The sequence below is a fragment of the Mastigoproctus giganteus genome, chromosome 7, assembly GCF_048544385.1.
Source record: "Mastigoproctus giganteus isolate SK-2022 chromosome 7, ASM4854438v1, whole genome shotgun sequence".
Lineage (NCBI taxonomy): Eukaryota > Metazoa > Arthropoda > Arachnida > Uropygi > Thelyphonidae > Mastigoproctus > Mastigoproctus giganteus.
In genome coordinates this window covers 68,073,674-68,098,550 of record NC_143581.1, presented here as the reverse complement: position 1 = coordinate 68,098,550, position 24,877 = coordinate 68,073,674, and the positions used below count along the sequence as shown (strand labels likewise).

The 24,877-nt window shown below is 39.9% G+C and overlaps 1 protein-coding gene across 1 annotated transcript in view; it reads left to right on the top strand.

The window, feature by feature from the left end:
* Positions 1–24,877, top strand: part of LOC150082981 (uncharacterized) — a 196,191-nt gene that overhangs the window by 165,191 nt on the left and 6,123 nt on the right. Inside the window, exons 31-33 of the mRNA XM_090378342.1 lie at positions 16,270–16,409; positions 19,404–19,544; positions 20,134–20,257. Coding sequence (XP_090234468.1) covers positions 16,270–16,409; positions 19,404–19,544; positions 20,134–20,257 — 405 coding nt within the window. The remainder of the gene's footprint in view (positions 1–16,269; positions 16,410–19,403; positions 19,545–20,133; positions 20,258–24,877) is intronic.

Here is a 24,877-nt window from a genome sequence, read left to right as displayed (position 1 = left end):
ACGCATAAAAGTCCCTCTCGTCATCGACGGGATTCGAACTCGATCCTTTACCACCCGATGTGTGAGGACAGTGATTCTACTAGTTGTGCACTGCAAGTCAGAGGGATAATGCGTCCTTTTTGTCACTAGCAAAGTTCTATGAATCATAGACAGGACACCATGTTTGTGTTCTTAGTCGCCTGTTTATACTGCATTGAAAATTTCAGGTCAGACTGAATCATAACACCTAAATCTTTCGTTCTGAATCACTTTTAGTTTCTCTCTCTCTTATATGTGACTCTAGGATCTCCTCAAATACATAAACTTACATTTTAAAGCGTTGAACTTTAGTTCCCATTTTTCGGACCTTGTGGGCAACCGCTTGAAGTTTTTTTGAAGCAACAGGGCCTGACTTGGATTGCTAAATCACCTTTCCCGTCTCCAAATCATCAGCACACATTGGCAGCTTACCTTGGATAACCTGATCAATATGAAAATCGGGAATAGAAGAGAACCTTACTTGTTATCTAGTTTCCCCTGAAGACAGACCATTACTTGCACCCTCTGTCTCCTATCTTTCATTCAGCCTGCAATTCAGCGTGATAACTTACCAATAACATCTTCTAGTTTCTATAGAAGTCATCCATAAAGATTATTATTACTTTAATAAAGTCCATATATACTCATGAGCCAAAACACCCCTGTCTGCAGGAGCGGACGCATCCATCAGCACCTAGGAATCATGTCACCGACTGGAGGGAGTATATGTAGTGTCTGTCAGTTCGTCTGTATAAAGCCAGTGCAATGGAGAAATGGAAGATCCTGACAGAGTTTGAACGGGAAACGATCTGTGGTGCTAGGAAGGTGGGTCAGCAAATCCTTGGCATGTTCGAGGGCTGCTTTGGTGGAAGTGTGACGGTACTGGTCCGAAGAGGATCACACAAGAACCCAACGTGCAGCGACAGGAAGACCACCACAGCTTGACAGTCAGGGTAAAAGGGAGGATAATTTCCCCTTGAGTTATTCTGCGGTTTTCAGCCCGCTAAACAAGCAAATAAGCCCATGAACGCACACTTGTGCTCTCACTGGGGCAATATATACCGATGAGCCAAAACATTATGACCACCTACCTAATATGATGTTGGGCCTTCACGTGCACCAAAACAGCTCGTACTGGGCGAGGCATGGACGCTACAAGATTTCTAAATGTGTCTTGTGGAATCTGGTACCAACACGTAACCAACAGATCCTTTAACTCCTGTTAGGTCCGTAGTTGAGACTCCTCAGATTGGAGTTACTGTTCCAACACAAACAAAAGATGCTCGATGGGATTGATGTCTGGGGAATTTCGAGGCCATGGCAATACCTGGACGTCTTCCTCGTGTTCCGCGAACCAGTCTCGAACAATAATGTGGCAGGCGCATTATCCTTCTGAAAGAAGGATAAAGCGCCTGCCACACCGCCAGAGGGGAAGGCCGTTGCCATTAAAGGGAGTACCTAGTCAACAATGATGTTTACGTAAAGTGTATTGATGTCTAGCGGCACAAGCGGTTTCCCCCATCTCCACGTTGCTTTCATTGTAGGTGTACCAGTTCACTGGGAAAGCCAGAGATTTAAAAGGGTGTGGATTTTGTAAATGTGTAGTGTTGCGTATCGTTGTTCATCTGGCCGTTTAGCCGCTGGACCCCTACTGAGATCCAACGTTGCCCTCACTTGGCCTAAGGCAGACCAGGTACACAGTAGTTTGAAATTTTACTGTGGCGGGCCCTGCCACCTAGTTTCCTGAGATTTCAGTGACTAGGACCTAAAAAAAAACTCGGTAAGGGTGAGCGCTGGAATTAGAAAAGCCAATTGAGGTATATGCGGTTTAATTTGGACGAAATTAAATTTTTGCAGTTTGTGTGGGATTATACGCTGGCGTATTAAGCAGAGTGGGGGGGGAGACTGAAGGCTGTGGGGAAAATACAGAATTATGGGGACGATAGAGAAGGCGACCCTAGGATGTTCAGTGAGGCAGGCCCGTGTCCCACCAGGAGAAGAATAATGGTTGGCAGGAGAGGAGAGGAGACGAGACTGTCTCCTCCTCCCCGCCAAGGGAAAGGGAGTAAAGGTACCAGGTAAGGGAGCCCAGTACAGATCGCCATCAGGCATTGGCAGTAGAGAGCACGTGAAGAGTTCAAGCGATCTGAACCGGATCTTCGTTGGTGATCATGTTCAATGCAGGAGTCAAATTCAGTCGAAAGGGGTCATACATGAGGCAAGTCTCGTCCTATGGTTGGTCATGTAACCTGTTCAGGTCGCCCAGTGTGCATGTTATGAAGATGCTGCCTTGGGTCCTGGCGATATCATTTTCTTAGTTCGTGCGTTGGCCATTTGGTTTAGCCACCCATCTAGTGGTCCAGTGTGAATAATTTGTATCCAGTTCATGTCAAGTTCTGTGTCAGTTTGTCTGATTCAGACGTAGGTCTTTCTGGTTGTCAGTTCCCTCGTGAACAACGCTAGACGATGATCATATTCGTGGTTGTAGGTTATTTTGGTACAGTTTTCTTGTTTATTCCAGTTTTCTCCAGTTCTAGTTTCGTAATTCATCATCAGCTTCCGGGTGCTGTGCATGGTGGTTTGCGATAAGTGCTCTCCTTCTAACAAAGAGTTTCTGTGCAAAGATGGTAAGGGCTTTGTATTCATGTTCCGAGTTGAGAAGATGTTGTTCCATGTTCTGCAGGAAGTAGGTGATAGCAGTGGTGAGCATGCATCGTAGGTCCTCATAGTGGTCGCAGTCATACATGAGATGTTGCCATGTCTCCTCGCGGCCATAGAGGCAACGGGGATCGTCAGTGATTCGGAAGCTAAACAGTTTTGCATTAAATGGCCCGTGCCCGGTGAGCAGAAAGGTGACGTGGAGCCCTGGTTGGAACCAACTCAGGGGTTTTGGAAAGACTCTGTTTACGCTGGGGAGGAACTTCTTGGTGATTTCCCCTTTAGTGGACTCTGTCCACCAATCCTGTCGGAGGTGGTCGAGCAGTCTGGTTTTTTCAAGCTTCCTGTTGTTGACGAGGTCCAACGTATAGTTCAAGATAGGAATATTCACGATATTTCTTTTGCCATATTATACAAATTTGTATGTCAGGGCGCATCTAATGATTTCCAAGTCCAGCGGGAGGACTCCCGCCAGAACCTGCAGTGCGTGCGTGCTGACCGTCGAGACATCTCGTGTAATTTTCAGAATTATTGACCGCTGGATACTGTCCAAGGTTCTTCTGTTTACCAATGTGGTTACCTTTTTGTACCAAACTGGTGAAGCATATGTGATGACCGTGGTGAAGCATACGTGATGACCGTGGTGAAGCATATGTGATGAAGGTAGATTTGTAGTAGAGGGACAGGGTCCGCTTGTTTAGTCCCCAGTTCCTCCTGGTCACTCTTGCGACCAATGCAGAATATTTCCGTATCTTTTGTTTAATGTACTTTAGATGGGGCTGGAAAGAGATCTTTTGTCTCTGATGATTCCGGGATATTTGATTTCTGTAGCAAGTTTTATTGTGTTGCCTTGGATTTTCACTTGCGGTGATCAGGCAAGATCGACTCTGCCCTTTATGAATACTAAGCAGGTCTTACTTGGCGAAATCCGTAGGCAATGGATTGTAGCCCAGTTTTGCAAAATTCCTCTCGCGTGGTTGGCTTTTTCTTCGATCTGCGCTCGTGAGCCAGCAGCAACAGTTAGTAACAAATCATCACCGAAGGCCTGGGCGCCGACTTCGCCAATATCAAGGGCCAGGAATTCATCTAAAATCATATTCTATAACAGGGGTCCTAGGACGGAGCCCTGCGGGCACCATTTTGGATTTGTCTGGTTATCTTCCTATACGGTGCATGTACTTCAATCGTTCTCTGTTTTAGTAACTCCTGATTTTGTCGTACAGGTTTAGAGGCGTTCCAGCCGGCCTAAGTCTCGCGAGGACGCTCGGCCACCAAATGGCGTCAAACGCCCCCACGAAGTCGACGTTGATAACAAGAAAATATTTGGTAGTACAGGCTTCTACTTTATCTAGTAGTGTCTTGAGAGCTTCGAGCGTGGATAGTTTCGAGAGCTTCAATCAGGTTTGAAACCAAATTGCATTGTTTGTTAGATTTTCCACTTCGTAATAGTGGAGGAGCCTCTTGTGCAGCATTCTCTCGAATAGTTTGCTTACAACTGGGAGTAAGGCGATCGGACGGTAAGACTGGTTTTCCTGGCTGTTTTGATGGATTTGTCATTATAACTTTGATGTTGGCAATTTTTCAGTCATTAGGAAAGGTTCCTTCTTGGAGGCAGGTGTTATATAACGTGAGTAACAGATCCGGGGTGTATTCCACCATTTTAGGCGATAGACGTCAGAGTTCCTGGCACATGGATGACTGGACCCAGGGTATCCCAGCAGAACATCGCCCAAAGCATAACACTGCATCCACCGGCTTGTTTTCGTCCCACGGTGCATCCAGGCACCATCACTTCCCCAGGTAAACGACGCACACGTACCCGGCCGTCCATATGGTGCAACAGGAAACGTGATTCATCGGAGCAGACGACCTTCTTCCAATCACTCAAGGTCCAGTTTCGATGCTCGCGTGCCCATTGTAGGCGCTGTCGCCGGTGAACCGTGGTTAGCATGTGTACCCCGAGCGGCCTGCGGCTACGCAGCCACATTTTCAGCAGGGTTCGATGTACTGTGTGTGTGTGTGATGACACATTACTTCCATCATCAGCATTCCAATTATCGGCGAGTTGCTCCACAGTCGCCCTTCTGTTTCCACATACCATTTGGGAGAGCCTGCGCTCACCTCGAGCATCGATGAGCTGTGGTCGTCCAACACCTCGCCGGCAGTTCGTGTATTTTCACTGCTCGGCTGACCACGGCTGACCGTGAGCACTCCACCAGCCGTGCCGTTTCGGATATGCTCTGACCCAGTCGTCTGGTCATTACAATTTGGCCTTTGTCAAACTCGCTTAAGTCCATTGCCTTTCCCATCTGAAGAACAAGAGTAACACTGATTAACAGAGCTCAGTATCAGGTGCTTTTTTATACCGTGTCCGAACCCGCGCACGCGCCTTAGTTCACCTGCATTGCTTCGATTTGCATAACGACTCGCTGGTCATAATTTTTTGACTCATCGGTGTAGTCCAAGTCGCTTATAAGATTGCCACCGTAGCCTAGTGGTCAGACGTGCGGGTGCATAAGTACACGTGCCTTGAGTGACCGGGGTTCAAGCCCGTGACTGCTGAATACGGTACTGTTTCTTGTATTCTATCTATTCTGTGAACTCCCCTGACCGTTTGGTCGTCCCGGAGTATAAACAGAAAATTTATTTATTTATTTATGCGTCTAAAATTCGAGAAAAATTAATCTTGTTCTTAGTTCTCCTTAATAGTTTCTTGTGGTAACCATCTTTTGCGTGTCTTACTCCATCAGAGGTTATGTTACGTATCCTCTTATAATGCCAATAAAAACAGAATAACGTGTTTGTCTGTAACTCTGCCATTCTTGTTTCTCTGCTCACTTAAACTTTTATGCTCACCTGCCATCCATTTTGGCATATTACGTTTACAAAACTTGACCACTGGTGCGAATCTCGTTCAAAATACTTATCTAATCCTTTTTTTAAATCCATATGATTTGCTCAATGACAGCATAGCGGTTTCTCCACTTTTCCTCGTTTGGAAAGGTTTGGGTTCGAAACCTGTCAGAAACTGAAGGGATTCTGAAAGGCCTGTTTAATCGAGGATTTACTTTGTCGAATTAAGGAGTAGGGTTCCCCGTGAGTTATTTCTGGGTTTTTCAACCAACGAAAAATGCAAAAATCTGCCCATAAACACACACTTATACGGACATAATACACTGGCTCAATATAGCCATAGGTGATTTTATTAAGCCAAAACTGACACCATTATTCTTAAAGGCTGGGTGGTTACTGGTTCTATTCGTAAAGCTAAAGGAACATTTTCTTATATCCATTCTACAATTATCTCTCTTTAATTTTAATCCATATCCTCTTTTTTGCATTATGCTCGAAAGCAAAAGTTTGCTCAAACCACTTGTGGTTTTAAACCTCAGTCGGATCCTATAAGATGTCTATTTTCCAAAACTTTGCAGATCGCAAAACTCTATCATTTCCTGTACGAATCGATATACCTTGCAAATGAGGCCTCCATACCTGTACACAGAATATCTCATTGACTTTTCTGTGCACTAAAAATTTCATCTTTCAACTTCGCATCACTAATTCTTGGAGGTCTCTTCTTTAGGTAAAGAAATCCTCCATATTCATGGCTTTTGAAAATATATCTGTCCCAGAAGTAGTGTCCACAGTGATTACAATCACCGTCCTACATGAATCCATCAAGAACGCTAGGAACTTTTATGGCATTTTTCACTCAGTGGCTGAGCTAGCTGGTCCCAAGTGTGAATAGCAACGTTTTCCCCTGAAACTGGTTTTTGTTAATTAATTAATCTTTATTGTACGTAAAGGTACGATACAATTTACCCATCAAGGCATGCTGCCATGGGTTTCACACGAATAGTAATATAGTAAGGTATAGTAAGAAGATAATAACAAAATAATAAAATGATAATTATTAATAATAACAACAAAATATCAAAATTGAATGAATAGAGTACAATCCAGGAACAGATACCATGTGAACCATTTCTCCATACTTAGATTAGTTCCGTACGACTGTACCATATCCATCACGTCAAATGCTATTTCGCTAATTACGGCTTTTCTATCCCCACCTCCATTAATCTGAAAATTTTGACAGCATGCCCCGAATATGCACATCAATATCATTCAAGAGGATCAGGTGAAATAACAACCGTGGTACTAACCCCTGCTTGCAGTGTCCTACTAAAATTGTCATATTACAACTGGTACCAAATACTGATCGCCACATAATCGCCCACCCCCATAAACACACTGCTCGGCAAAATTAACTCATGCAGCTTGCGATTAAGTGGGACAAAATTTGATATGATTGTGTACCATAAAATAAGAATAAAATGAGTAGACAGCGTGAAACTTCAGTCAGATACAAAGCACACATATAGTATTTGGATAAGAAATACCAAAAATATCACATTATAGAATTTGATACAAGATACTCGTAAATATGGTTAAATGACATCAGTACGACGTATGATCCCTTCCAAGCTAAACAAGCCTGACAGCTATGAACCATGCTCGATATAAGAGTGTTTGTAAGATTCTGCAGCAACAAATCCCATTCTTCTACCAGCGCAGACCTTTGCTCACCAAGTGACCGATGAGTTGGCTGTCAGCGTGCAATGCGACGCCCAAGAGCGTCCCACACATGTTTGATCGGATTTAAGTCTAGTTGGTGATCGTGCGGGTCACAGCAATGGTAGGAGATCTCAAGTTTGAAGATATTCCTCCGCCACTTGAGCTCTATGTACAGTGGAGTTGTCATACATGAAAATCTGGGCCAACCGCACCCTTAAAAAGTCGCACACATAGGGTTCGAGAATCTGTTCTTGTTATCTCTGTGCAGTTACGGTACCCCTATCAAAACATGAAGAGGATGCGGCCGTTGATCATTATTCCGCCCCACAGGAGAACACCGTAAGTGTTCCTTTCTCTGATGTTAGAGGGATGGTACCGCATTCCTCCTTGTTGTTTCCAGATGAAATAACGTCTAGAATCTGTCAGAGAACTGCACCCCATTTGTCAAAGCTCCAAGTCGCATGTTCATGGCATCAGTTTCAACGAGCTCTGTGGTGGTTTGGGGTTAATGGGATACAAATCACTGGTTTTCTTGCTTAGAGTCCCCTTGAATTGAGCCGTCTTAACACAGTCCGATTAGAAATCTTTTCACTTATGGCCGTAGCAACCTCGAGAGACAGTTGATGACAGGACCTCGTAGGGTTCAGCCTTAGCGGTCTGTTCTGGTTGATCGCCTTCGTGCGAACTTGTCCAGCGCTTCTTATAGTGGTTCCTGGCTCCTGAAACTGTTTCCATAGGGCCGAGACGACACTGCGTGACATATTAAGTCCATGGCTTAATTATAAATGGAAAGAAAACTCCTCAGATATTCTTCGCGCATTGGAATATCAAAAGCAATAGACATAAACAGAACAACCCTCGTTATATCAAAGATTCACCTTCGGCAACACTGTTCACAATAAAATATTCATCGAAAACATTTTGTTCTGTTCATTTTGTCGAGCAGTGTAGTAGTAATTGCAGGAGTGGGATATTGAATGAAGAACAATGAATAGTGCAACCAGTTCACTAAATCAAAGACTAATTTTCAGAACAAAAGGCAAAAGGTGGAGAAAATGATCCATGGCTGAGGATATTTTTAGAGTTGCTTAGCCTTGACTATTCAGTCTGAGCACCTAGATACCATACTGCAAGCTCCCTTCGCCAGATAGCTCTTAAGGAGCCCTTCCTTATAGTGAACAAACCGATTTAATAATAACTCTATTCCATCTAGAAGAACGACCAATCATTACTAATCCCCGCCCCTATCGTCTCCCGGCTTTCTGCTTTCCTTTGATCGATCACATCTTATCCATTATCTTGGCCTGCTCTAATTTTTATAATAAGCACTCACGAGGAATAATGTCAAATTCTATATCGAATTATGGGTATGCTTATAATGTCGAAACTGTTCTTTGCTTTATGATGATGATATAATAATTTTACAGGTTAACAAATTGTTATATTATAATAATTTTAATTTATAATAATTATTATATTAGTATGACCTTTTAAGATACTACATCCGTTCCTGTAGTGAGTTCATCGACACCATCATTTTGCCCACCTTAGACGTCAGATTGAACCACTTATCCATTTCTTTAGCTGCACTTCTATGGATCGGAAAACCGTTTGTGTTTCTCCAGTCGAACTGGATTTCCACTGAATCCAATTAAGAATGCCAATGGTTTGATGAGCTTGTTGTTTGATGAGAAAAATCATTGATGGGATTCGAACTCAGGTCTTTTCCACCCCGTATGTGGAGGACTGTTGTACCATCGTGACCGTAGGCGTAGGGTTCCCCATAACTTATAGAGAAACCCTAGTCGCTTTGGCGAGATCGGCTGACTACAGGCCTCTCCCACCGAATAAATAATTCCTTGTACTGTCAAGTAGGAGAGAACATGAAGTAGATTTATACTGATTGAGTTAGGAGTTTGCTTATTATTCAAGTTACTTAGTAAATCCATCAAAGGCTTCTAATTCTGCTTAGGTACTAGCCACGAGGGCATTCGCGTTTCAAGAAAAGTTATAAAAACTTTCCAGAGAAGAAAATAATTCAGAAATCATCCAGCTTCTATTGGAGACCATTCATCACAATAAAATTTCAGAAGAAAGCATTCTCTGACGTCATATTCGAGACCAGTTCGCCCACGCAATCCTTAGCATCCACGCAGTTGCTTTCCTGGTATATTCCCAGTAATCTTTCGCTTAAGTTCTCCAAGTACAGTAGTCTAAATTAGGATATTAAGTTATGACGTCATAACTAGTTCTACTATAAAGTCGTCGTCTGCTTTTATCTTAATGTTCAGTAAAATTTCATTTTATTTTAGTCTTTGCACGACAACCCATCCTGTAGCAGTGGTTTATAATGTAAGTGGATTTTAACTCGCAGTGATAATTTCTGATTTCTTTGGATATTTGTAATTATAGTTTAAATAATCATGATTTTAAGTTTAATTTAAACGAGAACCAAATACGTCATTCCATGGAATTTTTTTAACATTCCTCTGGAATTCAATAATTTTGAGATTATTAAATAATGAAATCCCGTATATGCCCTATTTTTAAAGTTTTTCAAGAAATTTATCCTAAAATCACCAATTTAATCAAATTAAATCAGAAGTGCTTCGTAATAGAAATTCGACATTTGTAGGATCTTCTTTTTGGAAGTTTAATTTATTCCTTTTGAAGTCTATGGAAATACATTGCATCCAAGGTTTTAATCTTAAATAAAGCGTTAAACCGAAGTCACCAATCCGAACACAGTTGTTTCCAGCCAGTTCTTAATTCATTTAACGTATCCACTGTATTAGCTGAGAACGTCTACACAACTGAATCTGTGTAGATTAACTTTTAACAGTAAGGCCTTGTATCCTCCATGTGTGAAGCTAGCCAATCAAACAGTCAATTCTAGAAGATAGAGGTCGTACTAGGGGGGGGGGGACAGTTTGTCTCAGCCAAAACAACCGTACTCGACCCCCAATCTAAAGTTCGATTTTATTTAGTGATTTAAGTATCCAACATTGTACATTAAAGTATTAAAGTAATTTTGAAAACGCGATGCTGATAAACATGCCCATATCAGTAAAATACAATGATAGTTTATACTTCCCTTCATATAAAGTTCCATGTAAAGAATCAGTGTGGTTACAATAAAAGATTCTAACTCATCCCTGCATGGAGTCCCTCCCGGATCCTCTCTTGGACCGTTTACAGTTTTCATAAATAATCTAGCCAAAGCATAAACAATGCTTAAATAATAAATATAAACATTGTTATTAAAGGCCCCAAGTTGCGCACTTAACAGCATGTGTATTATGTCTGCAGAGGGCTGATTTTCATGTTGTGCGGGCTGAAAAACCTGCAATAAATTACGGGAAAAATCCCCTATATCTGCCTTTTGAGGTCAGCTTACTACAGCCTCAAATAAAGAGTTTTTTTTATTCCTCCAGTCGTCGACAGGGATTGAACCCTAACCTTTTCAGTGGCAGACAGCGATGTAGCATTCCGATTAAGTTGCTATGGAGGATTGTTCATCAATGAAATGCAGTAAATGTTTGCCATTGCCCTATTTTGCAATGGAGTTGCGGCTGAACTGACAGGGTGCGTAAACCTACAGAATTATGCACCCCCACATGTTCCAATCCACGTTATCCACAAAATATGATTGTATTTCTAAACATTCTCTCTTGTAAACTCCTTTGACTCCCATGTGGTTGTCTCGGAGTATAAACAGAAATATATTTTATTAATTTAAGTACAAATACTAGTCTACAATTAAACAGCGAAGTCATACAGAATACAAAGCTTGGCAGAGTGGTTAATGACAGTAATCAGGGTAAACTACTGCAAAAAGATCTAAAAGAATTAGGCGGAGGGGCTGAGAAATGGCATTTGACAAATGCAAGGTAGTGCGTATTGGGTGTTCCCCATTCCAGGTTAACGTACCAGCAGGGTGGTACTACACTCAGGGTAATGGTAAATGAAAGACACCTTGGGGGTAATTGTACGGGAACTTTGCTAGCAGTAATAAGGAGGTGATTAACCCATTTTACAAGGCCGCATCTTGAGTATTGCATACGGGTCTTGGAGCCTTATTTTAGGAAAGATGTGGATCTGCTGGAACGAGTACAGGGAAGGGCAACGAAATTGATAAAAGGAACAAACGGTTGGTCTTACCAAGACTTCAATTCCACAAATTTCAGTTTCTGGAGACTATGCACCTGTGAAATAATCTGATGTCCGTGTTTAAGGCTTTCAATGGATTGAACAAACTCAATGCTGATAGTATTCTGCCTCTTTCCCAAACTGCAAGAGAATATAAATTCAAATTATGGAAGAATGGTTGCAGAACAGATGCGCGGAAGTTTGCCTTCAGCCAACTCGTGGTTGATTTCTGGAATAGGCCTCCGTCCGTTGTTGTGGAAGTGGAAAGTTTGAATAAATTCAATGAAGGACTAACAAATTATTGGAGGGGATGAATAGGTGATATGGGAGTGTTTTTTTTTTTTCTTTTTTGCTGATGCTTTATTATACTTGCTTTCTTGCATTATGCCACTACTATTGCTTCTACTAATAATAATAAGTTTAAATAATTTTTGCAGAAATTGCTTTATTCACTAACAGATAGATCGAGGGTACTGAAAACATTTTTAAGTTTTTGATTTGTTTCCAATCGTGGCAGATGACAATGGATTCATGTCGAGCTGCCCAAAGGAACTACTTTGAAGGGGACAAAAAATTGGTAAGCTCAATCTTGACTTAACTGCAAATATTCATTCTGAAACTCTCTTAGCCACATCTGATCACGTTGTTCAAAGCGACCATCAAGATTTATTGGGATTCTTGGCCAAATAATATTCTGAAATCAGTCATTTCTCTACATTTGTTATTGGTATATATGCAGCCTTTCAAAAAATCTATTCAATATAGATGGATTCATTAAATCCGATTTAATGAATAAAATTTGAGCTGGCTTGGCCTAAAACATCCCAAAACAAACTTTATTTTGGCAAGGAAGGGGGAGTCATTTTCGTTGACTCAAACGCTGTATGAAACTTTGAATTCTTAGTTTATCTTAAACTGGAATTAATTTGGATTAAGGATTTAACATCCAAGGATTATGTACTTTATCTTTCAATCAGTTGAATCTGTTATTTGTCAATTGGGTTTAACGCTAATGTTTTTGTAACTTTGTTGAGGTACATTATCCAAGATCATCCACGATGTTTTTGTGGTATTTATGATAATCGGGATATTAATCCTACCATCAGAGCTGGCTGGAGGCAATAAACTCCCCTTAAACGTTACCCCTTCGACCCCGAAGCACCCTCATCAGTTTTATTTTATAGAATAACTACTGAAGCCACTCTAGTTTAAAAATAAAAGCAATGCTGTGTACTCTTCAAAGACAGTAAAATTACTTGTACATCTCCAGGCAATGGACAAAGATCGTGTCTTTGAATTATTAATCATAATGGCCATTAACTATTGCTGTTAGTCCATTAACCCTGAATAAATGAAAGAATTAGCGAAGTGCACACAGTTGGGAATATCACCATGAAAGGCAAAAAACATTTCTGGAGCTCATTTTTTGAATATTTTTCCTCACCATTTGATGTTAAAAATTTACCACCTATTACAAATCTTCAACAGACATTTCTTTCTTTATTTAATGTTCTTTTTTTTTTCTTCTCCCCTCTTTTTTTTTTTTTTTCAATCTTTCCACGACTACAAACTTCCGTTGTGATTTAAAGAACCCACAACAGTTTGGGGAAGGGGAAAAACAGAATCTGACACGAGACAGCGATGTCTATCTCACATCATCAGGAGTCGATTTGTCGCCAAAAGGGAATGCAGAGAGCGATGGAAAAAAATACTCGACAGTATAAAATGAACATTCCTTAGCTTTGACAGAGAAGTCGGCTTTCTTAATGACAAGACGTTTAACACTAATAAATGATAATTGAAGGTCATCGCTGAGTTGTAGAGTATGAGAAGGTTTTTGGACCAAGTGGGTAAATCTAATTACGCTAAACACAGTCTACACACCCCTGTGGTTCTAAGAAACATCTTCGTTTTAGACTTCCCGCTTCCAATTTCCTTTTTTTTTTAATTGTTTTTTTCCCTTCGTATTCTCATTAGTAGGTAAATTACACAGTAAACGACCAATTAGCTATGAATGAATGCGGCCCTTAAAAACAGCGTACACCGGCAAATACGTAAATGGGCGACACAGATATCTTAAGATCAGACAACTACGTCTCCTATTTTTGCTTTGCGCCTCGTGCATCCACCGGAAAACAAGAACGGCGAGGCGTAGTTGAGCAACGTCCTCCCATACTCCCCAAGGGACTACGGGTGGTCATTGAACGACAAAGTTCAGTGAGAACCAATGGCGCGTTGTTTTCTCAACATACAGCGTTTGTATACTCAACCAACAGCGTGTTCAGAATATACGCAGTTTTATTTCGTTATTAGATTCAATACGTTATTATTAACTAATGAGAATGGTCAAAAATTCATATTTTCACTCTGATGATGAGAATTTGTAATTCTTCTTGAAACGTCGGTGGTGATAAATCATTTGTAATATCGTAGTGTATATTATGGTCCTGTCGAATTGATGCTGGATGCTTATTATAGTGCTCCGAAATTAGGCTGATCATATGGAAGCATCAATAAAACAAACTCGACTTTCCTTTCTGTTTTTGATATATATAAACTGTAGCCGAGTGGTCAAGAGCGAAAGTGCAGTAGCACACGCTCTCTGAATGGACCGTGGTTTAAGCCCGTGACTGCTAAATACGATTAACTATTGTATTCATGATTTATTGTAAACTTCTGTCACCTGGTGGTCGTGCCGCAGTATAAACAAGAACGTTTTTTCTATCGCATTCTCATAAATGTATATATTTTATTTGAGCGGGTTCAGCTTAATACTATAAAGTTCAAAAGAACAGAAGATATTTAAAATTGCCAACCCATGGACTTTATGAAATTAGTGCATTGGGTTCTCATCAAATTTTTGCTAAAAGAAGAGAATGGACCAAACGTTATTCAAGAACTCATGAGAGCCGTATATGGTGATGCTATCCCTTGTGAGTCCCAGACAAAATTTTGATCTAAGCAGTTTAAATGGAGTCGAGGATCCATAGATGAACTCCAGTCAGCACCAGTTATGTATGATAGACGTATTAAAGTGTCTATAGCTGCAGAAATGGTGTGGATTCATCCTGTGATTCTGTGATTCAGAAACAAAACAGGGGTCCACTGACAGGAAACACCTGGGTCATCATTATCAGCCGTTTTCAATCCACTGCAGGATGAAGGCCTCTCCACCAACTTTCCAGTTTCTTCTGTTTTGTGCAATGGTCATCCATTTACTACCCACGAACTCCTGAAATGTGTTGTCTTCCAGGTTTTCTTTTAGGTCCACCATGGGATACCACCTCTCAAAAATTCCGGATTCAACTCTAGACTGGGAACATCACAGCCATCGTTTTTTATGGAAAGAATTCTTTTGATGGAGTACAAATATAGGAGATACCTACGCTGCTCTTCAGAAAAATTTAAGAGGGGGGGGGACCTTTTTGTTCTTTTTTTAAACAGAGAAGAGGGAAATTGACACGAAGTGTTGCAGGTTCCTGGTCCCCCAGTTATTATTTCCTGTTCAGAAATCCTTTCTTTGATATCAATCCTCAAGTGATGACAATCTCAAAGAAATTGTAGATGGCTTTTTCCGAAAGCCATCTAATCCGAAAATGAGAAGAGGATATGTATTGAATTCAACGGGGATTGAATATTGAGAGAAAAATAAATTACGCTATGACTGAGTTGTATAACTTGCTGAGTGATCCTCGTATGTTTTTAATTTTAAGATTTTAATAATCTTCAGTTTTTTTAAGTTGTGCGTCTGTGTGTCACAAGATATGACCTATTTAAGATTTTATACTGTATCGCCAGCTTCGTAGTGTATTTGATCTCTACACTAAAGAGGTCAAATAAAAAAAGAATTCGTTTTTCTTCTTGATATACTTATGTAAACTGATGTGGTTGATTTTATATAAACAGATCGCGTATACCCACGTAATAATGAAACTACTTCAAAATACATAAATATATAATTCTAAGTCGAGTTCTGTTTAAAATATTGTTGTTAAACTCTAATTAAAAGTACTTCAATTAACGTGCTTGGTTTTTAAGCAATAATTTCTCTGTTTACTCTCAATGATAAAACGAGTTCGTTATTTTTTTGTTTCAATCTTCCTATTCGTTCGTGAAGCGAGGGACATTAATAGAAACGGAAATTTATTAACTAAACAAGATTGCGTCATTTCCGGCACATGTGTTCTTCCTTTTCAAATATACCTAAATTTTAATAAGATCTTATCGTTGGCTTCCGGTTTGCTTTATAGATCTTTCGCTTAATTTTAAGGCAATTAGTAGCTTGCCTTATTAGTCAATCGGAAGTCGGTGGTAAAAAAGAAAAGAAAAGAAAAGAAAAAAACTAGAAGGGATGCTTTGGAGTGTTTCTTTAGCGACGTCTGCTGGCTGTTTTGAGTCAGTCATTAGCTCTTTGACTCACGACAGAGGAAACGTAGAAAAAAATGCATCAAGATACGTGACATTTGGCGCAGACTAGCCTTACTACGTCCCGGCCAAGAGCCTGTTGACGGAAGCATTTTTTGTCGATCTCCCACAGGCTTGGTGGGTTTTTCACACACCCACGTCGCGAGCCTGTTCGGGGCATCTCATCTTACTAAGGACACTTGGACACGGACTTCATTGATGGCCACATCACTGCCCCCCTGCGCCATCGGATCCAGTGAAGCGCGCTACAACAAATGTGTGAGAAGTAGTTAACCTTCTCTTGTTAACGCGTACACAAACACACACGCACAGACTGCTCGCGCTGGTGATCAATGCCACTGCGATATTGTATCGGGAACCTCTCTAATTTGCAGGTGTGTGTGTTTTCTGCCTTTAGATATCGTTTACCGAGTGAAACAGTGCCCCTGTGACGTCGCCGAGCCATTTCGCCCCGACTTGTCGGAGTTGGAGTGTCAAGACTACGTACTACAGACTATGCGAGACGCCTGGCAAGAAAGACCAGAGCTCAGACCGGATTTTAGACATATCAGAGAAAGACTGCAGAAGATGAGGCAAGGAATGTAAGTCGCTGGAAATTTTTTTATGTTTTTTTTTTTTTTTTTATTAGTAAACTACCCGTGGTTTTTCAATGTTTTTTTAACAGTTGTGTACAATCGCCTATTAATGAATATAAAATCAGTATAAATAAATATTGCGCTTTATTTGTTTATTTTTTAAATATTTTGATGACTTCATGTTTGATGTTTTTTATGATCTTATTATGATATTTAAGACGATGTAGATCGTGATGTCAACTTACGTAGGCAGTGAGCTTTTACACGTATGTACAGGAAGGCGTTTAAAGTACAATTGCTGCGTACATCTTATACTGCGATTAAGTTCTATTAATTTACGTTTAGAGGTGTTATCTAGCTGCTCTTCATCACTTACTATTATTCACTACATCATTCGTCTGCTTTAAATTTGCCGGCACTGAGAACGCACGGATGTGTGTATTAGCTGTTCTTTATCCAATGAAAAGCAAGCTTTGTATTCGAATTATTGACAGAATAAATTGGAGAGGCCGTTTTTTTTATTTGTTTATTTGCTTATTTATTTTTAATATTTTGATGACTTCACGTTTGATGTTTTTATTATCTTATTATGATATTTAAGACGATGTACATTGTGATGTCAGCTTACGTAGGCAGTGAGCTTGTACACACATGTACAAGCTCACTGTACATGTGTGTACAAGTCTTAAATATCATAATTAATTTACGTTTAGAGGTGTTTGATAACTGTTCTTCATCACTTACAATTATTCACTACATCATTCGTCTGCTTTAAATTTGCCAGCATTGAGAACGCACAGATGTGTGGATTAGCTGTTCTTTGTCCAATCAAAAGCAAACTTTGTATTCAAATTATTTACATAACAAATTGGCCAGGCAGTTTTTTTTTTTTTTTTGTTTATTTGCTTATTTATTTTTAATATTTTGATGATTTCATGTTTGACGTTTTTATGAACTTGTTATGACATCTAAGACGATGTAGATTGTGAGTCATCTTATGTAGGCAATGAGTTTGTACACATATGTACAGGAAAGCGTTTAAAGTACAATAACTTTATACACCTTATACTGCAGTTAAGGATTCTATTCTATTAATTTACGTTCAGGTGTGTTTGATAACTGTTCTTCATCACTTTCTATTATTCAACACATCATTCGTCTGCTTTAAATTTGCCACCATTGAGAACGCACAGATATATGGATTAGCTGTTCTTTGTCCAATCAAAAGCAAACTTTGCATTCAAATTATTTACATAATAAAATGGCTAGGCAGTTTTTTTCTTTGTTTATTTGCTTATTTATTTATTTTTTTTAAATGTTCTTTTTTTTTTTTTATTTCTTTCCTTTAAAGCAATTTCATTACATATATTTCCAAGGCTCTATCATTGTTTTATTTCATATATTTCTAAAATTATTAATTATTAAAGCTGAGTGTATATTTATTTATTGCCAAACTATAACCGAAATGAAATCATTAGTTTTAAATTTTTGTTTACGAATAGCATGTCTTGTTGAAGGCAATGATTTGTAATACATCTTAAATAAACGCGATCCTGTTGTTCTCTCGGTCACCATGACAACGACGCAAAACTTTTACACCACCGACTAAACAAAACATTGTCTTAGAAAGAAAAGGTACCTCGCGCAACACCCACCCGGGTACCCAGCAGATCGTAACTTCTTGAGGCTGTCCACAAAGCATAATTTCTCGGACAGATTCTTCCTACAAATGGCAGCATTAAGGGATACTGTTGCTATAACAACGCCAATTATAACTTGAATAACTGAGAGATGGTTAGGAAGAATGTAAACGGATTGTGATTTATCCGATGAAATGGAGAAAGTTGGATTAGCTAGCCGGCTTACTGCACGAGGTGCTAAAGCAGAGTTATGTTTGATCGTTATGGATTTCTATGTTCGTAGCGCCATCTGTGGAACTGACAGTTTAAAAATATACGCCATAACCGAGAAGTTCATTTTTGTGGAAAAGAAATAACGATTTCAGAACTACATGTTAGTTGCTTTTGGAAATGTGCCAGAAGTGTGGCGCGTGGTAAGTGTGTGGCATTTTTTCAAATTGACCATCGCGTGATCACCTAAAAGCTGATTTTATGATATTTAACTGATTTTAGAACATCATGGCAATGTGCCAAAAAAGTAAGTTTCTACCATTGTTTCAACTTGACCATCACGTGAACACATAGAAGCTGATTTTATGATATTTTACTGATTTCTGGGCATCATGGCAATGTGCCAAAAAGTAAGTTTCTATCATTGTTTCAACTTTAGCATCACGTGATCACCTAAAAGCTGATTTTATGGTATTTAACTGATCTCAGAGCATCATGGCAATGTGCCAAAAAGTAAGTTTGCACTATTGTTTCTAGTTGAATTACGTTCTGTCTGAAACACGTAATATTGGATAAATGACAATATGAAATAAGAAGGCACTATAAATAAATTGCTTCTCAGCTTCCATCTATAAAAATAAGTTTAACAGTTTTTATTCTAAAAAATTTCAAATTTTCATCGTTTGTGTACACCGTCAATAGAGAGAAAGCCCACACACAACTCCGCTCTTTGCGACCGCGACGGCGGCATGCTCCGTGATATTTTGTTGATTTTTCTCTCCGGTAAGACAGGGATGTCAACACTCGGAACATTAGCATATACCTATTTCCATAACAACGACATTTTACCTGCATCAGCATTTAAATTCAAAGGTTATTTACATCTCAATGTGGACAGACAATGAGGTCTTAGGCAAACTATGCACAATACGCGGATTTGGATGTCTCTTCGTTTCAAAGAAAACCTCCAAATACGCTAAAGGTCACTTACAATCGAGCTCGTTCCAAGAATTTTCCTCTTCTGCTCTACACCGATTCTTATACTTATTGATAATACACAGTTGATCTATAAATTGCGATCTCTAAATAAACTAATAAGGTAAGCATTGAAATAGATTTCGTTGTAAATGATTTTTTTATTATTTTCTAGGAAGTCCAACATCATGGATAACATGATGGCCATGATGGAGAAGTACGCCAACAATTTGGAGGAGTTGGTGGACGAAAGGACCGCACAACTTCTAGAAGAAAAGAAAAAGACGGAGGCCTTACTACATCGCATGCTTCCAAAGTAAGATAAACTCAGCATACTTTTACGATCATGCATTTTAAATATACGTGCACACTTCGCATATTATTCTTCCGGTCACGGTTATGTTAGAGTTGCACAGTGAAAATGTGAAATCAGCCGTACAACAGCACACACGCAGACTTATGGGTAATGTTTCCACCAGAGAATTTAGGGCCTCTTGATGACGTCACTGTTTCTCTCTAACCCCGCTGCTGTTAACGGGCGGTAGATGAGGTCACAAACATACAGGAATTCCTTAGGGTAACGATAAATATCGTACACATCACAGAAACCTTTGTGAAGGGCTTTTCGGAGTATTTTTCTTTCCCTTTTCGGAGTATTTTTTCTTTCCTTTCTTCGGTTATGTTTTCTGCTTTCTGTCATCCATATTCTGTGGCACGACCCTTAGTGAAACAAAGAATGAAATTATATAAATAAAAAGTATATATTAAATTAAATTTTAAATATAAAGTAAGAAACTGTAGGATGATAGTTTTCTTACATCTATATTAAGATCTGTGTGTGGATTGATGTCCAATTATTAACTCATCCTTTTTGCGTAATATTTTGGACTTTTTTTTTCTTGCAGGTCAGTTGCTGCCCAGCTCATGAGGGGTGAAGGAGTTGTACCTGAATCTTTTGACGCAGTTACGATATACTTCAGCGATATTGTGGGTTTTACAGAGATGTCGGCATCTAGCACTCCCATGGAGGTAAGGACTCCCATTTTCCATTTCCATAATCGTGTTGTTTTAGCAATTTTAAATATATTTTGAAGGCGTCACCGTGTTCACTCACAATGTCCAAATACATTCCCCATGAGGTTAATCAACGTGCTAAAAATAAGCCTCACATTATAACTGAAAATCGAATTTTCTCGTTACTTGACTGGGATCTCCCGAAGAACTAATCCTGTTAATGAAATGATTAAGCTTCTCCAGAAAAACCACTGAGTTTCCTCCAGAGACTGCACTTCAAACACTGAATTTTCTTTTCAATTAATGGCTCTGCTTATGCCTTCTGATGTTTGTCTCGCCTGCGTAATCCTCCTTAAGACCGTTCTTATTTTACTCTGAAATGACTTAATGAACCGTGTGGTTGTTTGTTCACCTCCATCTTTGTCTTTCCCAAATGAGTTTACTTTGACCTTCTACAAATACGCGCAGCTACCTTTGTTGAAACGAAAGAAATCTTAAGATTTCTTCTCTGGAAAGATTCCTTTCTTACATTCCGTTTATCGACTTTTTTTTCCCCTTAAGCTCTAATTCGAGAAGTCTTAATCAGAGTCGCTTTTCAGAAGGAAATCTCACGAAGATTTAAATACTCAGGTGAGACTGAAAACTGTATAACAACTCGCGCACTTTCAACAGCTTGAAAACAGGCACACAAGTTCTAACATTATGTAAAATTATAAGTGGTTGGTCGGATTTTGTTTGCTCATAATGAATTATAACATGTTAATACAAGTTAAGGAATTAAAACAAATGGAATTAAAAGACAAGGATGGAACCCACAATAGCAATTAGCGAACCTAGGATACGTGCTTTCTAATTTGCATAACTTTGACATTACAGTTAATGTTCGTTTACAACAAGGGACTTCGTAACCAAGTAGTGCACTGCCCCAAGTAGTCCTCGTTGGTAGCACAGTTGGTAGAACCGCCGTCCTCCCCACACCCGGTGGAAAAGATCCGAGTTCGAATCCTGTCGATGACGCGAGGAATTTTTATGGGTATTTTTCACAGCGTGGCCGAGTTAGGGAGAATGGTTTTTCATCCAGCAAACAGAAAATTGACCACTGAACACACGCCATTTACAGACAATATTCACGAAGCAGTATGGCCTTAGTCGCTAATGCTCCTTAAAACCCTACTAATACTACTTCTGTCATAGACTTAACAATGGAGTCATTAATATTAATTAATGAATTGTAAACATAAATCCCACGTATAGATAAAGTACATTCTATAATCAGATGTATTTATGGAACGAAATTGCAGTTTCATTAGGAAGATAGCTTTTAAGATGGTGAAAGGATTTAAAACCACTCTTAACATCTCGGTAATATATGGTTTGCCCATCCTACTGGTCCCTTGTCCCTGTTAGTCCTGGAATTAATGACCATATCGCAGAGGGTTTTATCGTATAATTCGTTTGATGATGGACAAATGTTAGATCTTCCATCGTAAAGGATGCCAAACTACCCTGACAATCAAATTTGGGAATTTTGAACCTCTTTTTTCGGAATAATCCTCAAGTTTCCATATGTCTTTGTCAGAAACTTCACTGACTGGGCTAACTACTTTATCATATCTAAGAACCCCAATCTCCACCTGATTTGGTTCTTTGATAATATGTGTTATGCCCCAAAGAAACTAAGGCTATGAGGAGTCTGTAAACGTGTCTGTAAAATGCATGTATTACGTGATTGATTTTCCCGTTTTCTAAACGAAAAGCCCATAAAATTTCCTCTTGTCATTGACCGAATTTGAACTCTGATCTTTTACGCCAGTGTAGGGAAAGCAATGACTATATCAACTGTTACCAGCGAGGGCGGTTCCTTGGACCTGATGAAGTATTTAGTCGTATTGTGAGTAGTGCATCCAGTCTTCCCGCGATGAGTGTGGTAATCTTCAGAACGTTAGCAACAACAGTCTTCTGGTTCCATGAAATTTCTACGTTTTGCATCCAGTACAGCCCTTGATTAGCATTAGCATTAGCAGAGGCATATGATGCAAGAAAGCAAGCTTATTCAGCATCAGCCAAAAAAAAAAAAAAAAAACACACCACTCCCATTTCACCCCTCCGTTCGTTCGAAATACCTGTCCAGTTGAGCTTTAAATTTGTTTAGGCTATCAACTTCAACAACAAGTGATGGAAGTCGGTTCCACCAACCAACCACCCGCTGGCCAAAGGCAAATTTCCGCACATCTATCCGACATCCGTCCTTCCTCAATTTGAATTTATGCCCTCTGAGGTGATTATTCTGAGAAAGATGAAGAATCCCATTGGCATTGAGCATGCTCAAACCATTCAAAGCCTTATACACCTCTATCAGATCACCTCGCCGGTGCCTAGTCTCCAGACTCTGTAATTTGCAAAACTTAAGCCTTTCTTCGTAAGAGCAACCCTTTGTTCCATTTACTAATCTTGTTGCCCTTCTCTGTACCCGTTCCAGCAGCTCTACATCCTTCTTGAAATGAGGCCTCCAGACCTGTATACAGTACTCAAGATGTGGCCTTACCATTGCCTTATACAAGGGAATAATCACCTCCTTATCCCTGCTAGAAAAATTCCTGTATATCATTGACAAGACACCATGCGCTACTCTTGCAGCTCGTCTGCACTGCTCAGAGAACTTCATATCTGCCTGCACAATTACCCCCAGGTCCTTTTCATTCTCCACCACTGTCAGTGTAGTACCGCAGAGTTGATACGTTGCTCTGGGGTTACTGTTTCCCATATGCAGCACTTTACATTTGTCGATGTTAAACCTCATTTGCCACCTCTCAGCCCATCTGTTCAACCTTTCCAGATCCTGTTGCAGCAGCATAGCGTCAGTATTGTCCTTAACGACCCTGCCAACCTTTGTATCATCTGCAAACTTGGACATTAAACTTGATATCCCATCATCAATATCATTCATAAACACCGAAAACAACAACGGACCCAACACTGAACCTTGAGGAACTCCACTAATAACATCAGTCCACGATGAGCAGTGTCCATTGATTACCACTCTCTGTCTTCTGCCACTCAACCATCCCCTTATCCATAGCAGCAATTTGCCTCCAATGCCACACTGCTCCAATTTGTGCAGCAGTTTTCCATGTGCAACAGTATCAAAAGCCTTTCTAAGATCCAAGTATATAATATCAAAGTTATTCCCTGCATCCAGTTCTTTTGTGACTACATCATAGTATCCAATCAAATTGGTCAGGCAAGACCTGCCCTTAACAAAACCATGCTGCGTCTGAGCTATAACTGAATTCTTGTCTAGATGATCCTGCAGTGCTTCTTTAACCAGTGCCTCCATTAATTTACCTGGAACAGAAGTTAAACTAACAGGTCTATAATTACTTGTGTCAGCCTTTGATCCTCCTTTGTGAATTGGGGTTACATCTGCACATCTCCAGTCTATGGGCACCTCCCCTGAGTCCAAAGAAGCTCTCATAATTATGGCTAGGGGTTTGCATACTTCCTTTGCTGCCTCCTTTAATATAACTGGATAGATCCCATCCACCCCAGGTGCCTTTTTTATGTTTATCCTCAACAATCTCTCCTCCACTTTCCTCTCAGTTATTACAAAATCATCCAGCTCACTGCCAATGTTTACTTTACCTACATCATTCTCCTTCCTGAATAACTCCTCATGCGTGAATGTAGATGCAAAATACTCGTTTAGATTGTTAGCCACCTGAGCAGGATCCTCAACTGTTGAACCATCAATATCCAGTGGACCAATCTGATTCATCCCTTTCCTTTTCGAGTTCAAGTATGTAAAAAACTCTTTTCTGTTTTTCTTTGCATCCTTTGCCAAGGATTTTTCATAGTCTGCCTTTGCCTGCCTAATCTCCTTTGTGACTTGGTTACAGACCAACTTATATCTATCATAGGCTTCCATGTCACCCATTAATTTGTATGTATCCCATGCATTTTTCTTCTCTGCCACATGTCTCATTAGTTCATCTGACAACCATTTAGGCCTAAACCTTGAACAATATTTCTTAGTTGGTATGTAAAGCCTGGTAGCCTCCAAGATTAGTTCCTTGAATGCTTCCCATTTTGAGTTTGCTGTTGGTAACATCATCAGTTGGTCCCACTGTATAGAATTTAAATACTGTCTCAGACCATCATAGTCGCCTTTACGAAAACAAAAACCCTTCCCTTTACCTCTGATGTGGTAATCTTCAGAACGTTAGCAACAACAGTCTTCTGGTTCCATGAAATTTCTACGTTTTGCATCCAGTACAGCCCTTGATAAAGAGAACTGATTTCTCGCGAGCTTGTTGAATCATTTCAGAAGCCAATATTCCAGCACTTTTCTGAAGTACGTTTTTGATGCTGATGACAAAATGGTGAATGCGTAAAGTGGTATGGGTTGTTGTTCATCTGGTATGTCCTTGAGAGTAGAGTATTTATAATCACCGTCGTCCCCATTCCGGGTGGAAAAGGCCCACGTTCGAATCCCGTTAATGATCCGAAATTTTATGAGCTTTTTTTCACTCCGTGGCCGAGGCAGTCGCTCTCTGGCGTGGATAGCAAAGCCCCCAGAAACGGGTGGTTTTCGTTCAACAAAACCGACTAGAAAAACAGTAATTTATGAACATAATA